The following is a 5,257-nucleotide window of genomic DNA, read 5'->3' as shown; positions in this document are numbered from 1 at the left end:
ACTCAGATGTTTGGAGCTATTTTATACTTAGGCTTAAGGTTGACCAGACTTCACAAAATTTCTAGCTTCGCCACTGGCCGTATTGACCTGGGAGGAAACAGGGCATTGGCCTGCAGGAAGCACACATCAGGTGCAGCAGCATCCTCAGTACGAAATTCAGAAATCCTGCTCCAAACCCCTCTGTACGCCACCCAACCCCCTCTGTATGCCGCCCCAAACCCGTATGAACTACGGCCCCAAATCCTTCTGTCCGCCTCCCAAAACCGTAGTCCAATCCTCACAACGCTTTACCACAACCCAAAAATTACTTTAGCAGCGATCGGCATGCGTGAGAACTAACCTGCTCGTTGTCGCACCGCACTCCCGTCAAGCGGCAATCATCCCGTCGACCAGCCATCCGTGTGCTCAAAGATTTACTTCGATCTTGCACTGACTATCCGGTTTGATTCAACTAGACAACGTGGCTTACACTCACTGTACTCGGTGGCGACGTAACGCATGCCAATAATCGCTCGCACGATACTGATTTGCAAAGTAAGCACGAGCACTAGTAGTCGTAGACTCGTACTCCAGCAGTCATCGTCGTCGTCGTGGCCATGGACTCGTGGGTGGCTAAAACAAAATGGGCATCGCTTTCGTTTAACTCGCAGTGTCCAATCCGTGCAAGCCACTAACCGATCGGCCCAGCGAGCTGCAAGCAGGAGACGGCCCTGGTCAGTTCCTGCGTGTAATTCCCATCGGTCGCCGCCGCAACCGTGCGTCATCTAGTCTGCCTGGACAGGCACCAGCACCATGCAGTCGCGCCGGCGGCACGCCGCCGCCGCGGCCCTCTCCGTCACGGCGCTCCTCCTCTTCATCTGCGTCCAGGCCGGCCTCGTCGCATTCCCTCTGCGCGACACGCGCTCGCGCGCCCTGCTCGTGCCGCCGCGCTGGCTGCCCCTCGGCCTCCGCGCCGTCCGAGCTGGGACAGCCACGCCGGCGGGCGCGGGGACGGAGGCCGTGCTGCTTCCGGGCTGGGAGGTCATCGTCCTGGTCCGACGACCCGACGCCGCCAGTGCACCCGTGCAAAACGCCACGTGTATGTTCCGGGGCGGGGCGTCCTCCCCGGCGCGCGCGCTTGGGCCACTGCCGGCGTCCGGCCGCCACGCCTACACATGCATCATGCCCGAGCCAGCGCGGACTCAGCGACACGACGCGCCTCTCGTGCTCTTCCCCGTCTCCACGGTCATCAACGCCGACGATGGCGCCACAGGCCGCTCGCCGGAGATGCTGAAGTGGAGCAACCGCATCGTGTACGAGTCCGTCGTGGTCGACGGCGGCGACGTGCTCGTATTCGCCAAGGGCGTGAACCGACGGAAAAAAGTCAACCGTGCGGCTGCAGACATCCGGTGCCTGTACTACCGTGGCGACGCCGGCAACGCCGTGGCCTCGCTGCCGGCCACCACCTCGGCGCAGCAAGTCTTCCGGTGCCCACCTCCGCCGGCGACGGCTCCGGTATACCGAGAGCTCCGCGTCACGCTTGCCGTGGTCGGCGAGGAGCCCATCCCCTCACTGGCCACCTACGATCCTCCACGTCGTCGCGACTCGCGGACTACTGGATCAACGACGTCAGGGAAGAGGCTGATTTGCGCCTGCACCATGGTCCGCGACGTGGCCAAGTTCCTGCGGGAGTGGGTCGTCTACCACGCGGCCGTGGGCGTGGACCGGTTCTACGTCTACGACAACGGGAGCGAGGATGACCTGGTGGACCAGGTGCGCCATCTCACCTCGGACGGATTCGAAATCTTCACCATGACCTGGCCCTGGCCCAAAACTCTAGAGGCCGCGCTATCCCACGGCGCCGCGGTGCATCGAGATTCGTGCGAGTGGATGGTCTTCATCGACGTTGACGAGTTCATCTTCTCCCCGCACTGGGTCCATTCGGAGAACCCGACAAAATCTATGCTCCATTCGATCACAACCGTCGAAAAAGACATTGGACAGGTGTCCATGTGGTGCGCGGATTTCGGCCCCTCAGGCCAGAACGCGCACCCAAAGGAGGGGGTCACCCAAGGCTACACATGCCGAAGGCAGATCATGGAGCGACGCAAGTCATTGGTCCGGCTCGACGCGATGGACCGGTCGCTGAGTAACTCGGTCCACTACTTCATGCTTCAACCAGGGTTTCAAAGCAAATGGAACACGCGAGTTCGCGTGAACCACTACAAGTACCAAGCTTGGGACGAGTTCAAGGTGAAATTCCGCCGCCGGGCTTCGACATACACCGTCAATTGGACCGAAAAGAAGAACCTCCGTTCCAATGACCGGACTCCGGGTTTAGGGTTTGAGGCGGTCGAGCCAGCTGGTTGGCCGCACAGGTTCTGCGAGGTGAATGACACTCTGCTCCGCAATGTGACTCGGAGATGGTTCAGCCTTGGATTTGGAAACAAGCTGGGTACGCGACGAATAATCAGTACAACTCCTGGCTCATCATATAATGTATGAAACATGATCAAGAGACATTGCTCTACCTCTCTGGTGTGTTCAAAAGCTTCTTACGTATGTACAAATTGTTCATTTCAGCTGGTCTAGATGGACCAGATCATAGAATACATGGCATGTTTTTCAGTGGGCAATAAACACAGTGCATTTGGCAACGCAAAAGTGCCGCCATCAGATTGGGTGAGTTGTTAAGGCTGAGTCACTCTTTTCCACCATATCCGGGTCTTCACCGTGGTCTGAGAGTGTTCTTCGGGGCACTGATCCATGGGGTGCCCGCAACCGCGAACCTCCATGGCGCCATGACATGCTCGGGCGATGCATACTCGATTCCGACACGGGGGCCAACCAAAATGTTCTCAGGTTCTGGTGCATCCAGAACTTCCAACCCACCTGAGACAGAAAACAAAATGGTGGATAAATATGCATTGACGACATCTCACAAATTCAGGAAATATTGGAGATAGCTCGGTTTTACCGGGTGTATATAGTGGATGGTTCGACCAGTCGGTGGAAAGACCCAGAGCTTGGCCGACCTGAATAAGAAGGCAAGAACAGTTATAATACAGTGTTATAGCAACAACCATAATTCAGAAAACAAAAGCTTTGCTGTCGAGAAGTGTAGACCTTTCCTGGTCCTGTAAGTAGGATAGGCTTCTCGGTTTGTTGGCCACGACGTTGCTGAATAAGTTCCAGTCCTACAGAAATTTTAATGTGAAGTAGCGGCATTCAGCTCAAACTAGATTTTTTTTTATTAACAGCTCAAGCTAGATGTTGCAAAGGAGCGCTGACAGGTGATAAATGGCCTTTTTACACAGCCAAAAGCATGCCTTGTCAGTTTGCCACAAAAGAATATCATTTTGTCGTGCAAATAGCAATTTGATTTGTATGACTGGCATTTGGTATATGATTTTCTACTCCAGCTGTCTAATGTACAAACTCAGTTTGCTTCTTTTCTCAAATTAGGGGTAATATAGGACGAAGTTATTTATGGAATTAGGAAACATAGGGAGCAAAGATGGCTATATCTTCTATGTTCCTCTTGCTCACATAATTATGCCTTGTAAACTCCCATCCTTTGGCAGTGGGGCGACAAAAGTAAATCTAAACAAATACTATACATACCAATTATACAAAAGAAACTAGGTATATATCACACATCCTTAGAGAAACATACTCCCTAACTCAGATTAGCATAGTTCCTCAACTAAGAAGTGTAATTCAGCAATGGTTAGGGTGAAGAAAAAATATCAGGAATAATGAACCGACTCCACTATTGCCCCTAACATTCAACTAAAGCAAACAAATTGTGATTACAATATTATCTTCTATCCAAGAAAATGGGCACCTCACAGAATTTTCAGTCAAGGTTCAAACCAAATCACGCCAAATCCTTGGTTATTTCACTCGTTGTTAGTACATCTGTGCATGTACAAAAGCTAGATATCGTGCAGTTAGTGAGTGCATACCGCTAACTGGAGCACACGCTCGGATCAGAACAGCAGCTCCAACGCCCTCTTTGTCGGCAACAACATTGAGCATCATGTGGAGTCCATAGCATAGGTACACATATGCATGCCCTCCTGGTCCAAACTACAACACATGAATGAGGAAAACCTCAGCGAGTCTCAAAGGTCAAAATCCTCCCTATTACGATTTCACAAGATCAACAATGACAGGAAGCACCAGCCTTACCACAGGAGCAGTTCTGGCCGTGATGCCGAACCGGCCATGGCACGCGGAATCGTTTGGCCTGTAAGCCTCCACCTGAAACCAAGATGAACAATAGATCAAAAATTGACACAAGTTGATACTACTCTGCTAAGTTTGAGAAGAAATAACGTATCCTCATGGTACCACACTAGAATTACACAAGATGATAGCACATTTCAACCAAAATGTACTGCAGTTATTGCAACATCAACTGATCAAGCAAGATGCGGCCTTTGTCAAGTACAAGCACCTCTCTACGCGAAAAAGAAAAGAAAAGAAAAGATTGCGAGCACCTCGGTGATGCGGAGGACAACTTGGTCGCGCCGCAGGAGCTTGCCGAGGAGGCGGGGGGCGAGGTCGAGCGCATCCACCTCGAAGAACTCGCGAGGCAGAGCTACACATGCAGGAGAGTGCGGGGACACCGCCGGCGGTGAGAGGGGTGACGGCGTGGGCCTGGCCGCCACCAGCGCCCGCGCAGCCTCGGCCTCTCCGGCGGCGAAGTCAGCGGCGAGGAGGCGGCTGCGGGGCCGCTGTTTCTTCCTGGGGGAGGATCGCTTGAAGCTCGGGGGCATGGCCGCGCCGGGGGTGGTCATCGGCGATGGCCCTCCGGCGGCCGGCGGCGAGCGTCGGCGTGGGGGTTTGAGTTTGGGAACGGGAGGCTGGGGCTGGACGGCTGGGATGGAACGGAGGGGTTTCATCGACGTCAACTGTGAATCGTCACAGCTCAGGCCTTCCCGGATTGAGATGGTCAAGACAAATTGACAATCAATGTCAAAGGTTTACGTTGTTTTGTATTTTTCGTCTTGCCGCTGGTTGTTCGTTTTCATTCCAAAGCAATTGTCAACTCACAAATGGACAATCAATGTCAAAGGTTTACCTTGTACATTATGTTTTCTTTCTATCATCACTCTACCTAATTGTAGTTAGGTTTATTCTATTGGTATATCCGCATATGTTTATTTTGCATATTTAGGCTACATCAATAATTCTAGTGACGACATCTTAAGTTGTTGGAGTTGTCCTTCTTATAAGAGGGATTGGATGGATGGTTCTGTTGTTATACCTG

General features: G+C 52.8%; 2 protein-coding genes across 2 annotated transcripts; one reads left to right on the top strand and one right to left on the bottom strand.

Moving 5' to 3' along the window:
- Window positions 1–697: 697 nt before the first annotated feature.
- LOC119320230 (glycosyltransferase family 92 protein RCOM_0530710-like) lies at window positions 698–2,525 on the top strand. The gene has a single exon (XM_037594335.1). It carries the CDS (start codon window positions 793–795, stop codon window positions 2,482–2,484), a length of 1,692 nt encoding a protein of 563 aa, XP_037450232.1. The 5' UTR covers window positions 698–792; the 3' UTR covers window positions 2,485–2,525.
- A 151-nt stretch (window positions 2,526–2,676) lies between these two features.
- LOC119320231 (DNA-3-methyladenine glycosylase-like) lies at window positions 2,677–4,887 on the bottom strand. Its single transcript, XM_037594336.1, has 6 exons — window positions 4,485–4,887; window positions 4,174–4,245; window positions 3,948–4,071; window positions 3,106–3,176; window positions 2,957–3,014; window positions 2,677–2,871 (listed from the first exon to the last, which is right to left on the bottom strand). Exons 1-6 carry the CDS (start codon window positions 4,782–4,784, stop codon window positions 2,708–2,710), a joined length of 789 nt encoding a protein of 262 aa, XP_037450233.1. The 5' UTR covers window positions 4,785–4,887; the 3' UTR covers window positions 2,677–2,707.
- Between the last annotated feature and the right edge of the window lie 370 nt (window positions 4,888–5,257).

The sequence above is a fragment of the Triticum dicoccoides genome, chromosome 6B (assembly GCF_002162155.2).
Source record: "Triticum dicoccoides isolate Atlit2015 ecotype Zavitan chromosome 6B, WEW_v2.0, whole genome shotgun sequence".
Classification (NCBI taxonomy): Eukaryota; Viridiplantae; Streptophyta; class Magnoliopsida; order Poales; family Poaceae; genus Triticum; species Triticum dicoccoides.
The sequence above is the reverse complement of the archived record's forward strand: the minus strand, read 5'-3'. Positions and strand labels throughout refer to the sequence as shown.

Bases quoted from the DNA above. Each gene is read 5' to 3' on its own strand.
- LOC119320231 (XM_037594336.1), bottom strand. From the start codon at position 4,784: ATGACCACCCCCGGCGCGGCCATGCCCCCGAGCTTCAAGCGATCCTCC. The intron at 4,246-4,484 runs GTGCTCGCAATC...TCTTGGTTTCAG, and splicing joins TTGTCCTCCGCATCACCGAG to GTGGAGGCTTACAGGCCAAA. The intron at 3,177-3,947 runs GTATGCACTCAC...AAATTTCTGTAG, and splicing joins AGCGTGTGCTCCAGTTAGCG to GACTGGAACTTATTCAGCAA.
- LOC119320230 (XM_037594335.1), top strand. From the start codon at position 793: ATGCAGTCGCGCCGGCGGCACGCCGCCGCCGCGGCCCTCTCCGTCACG.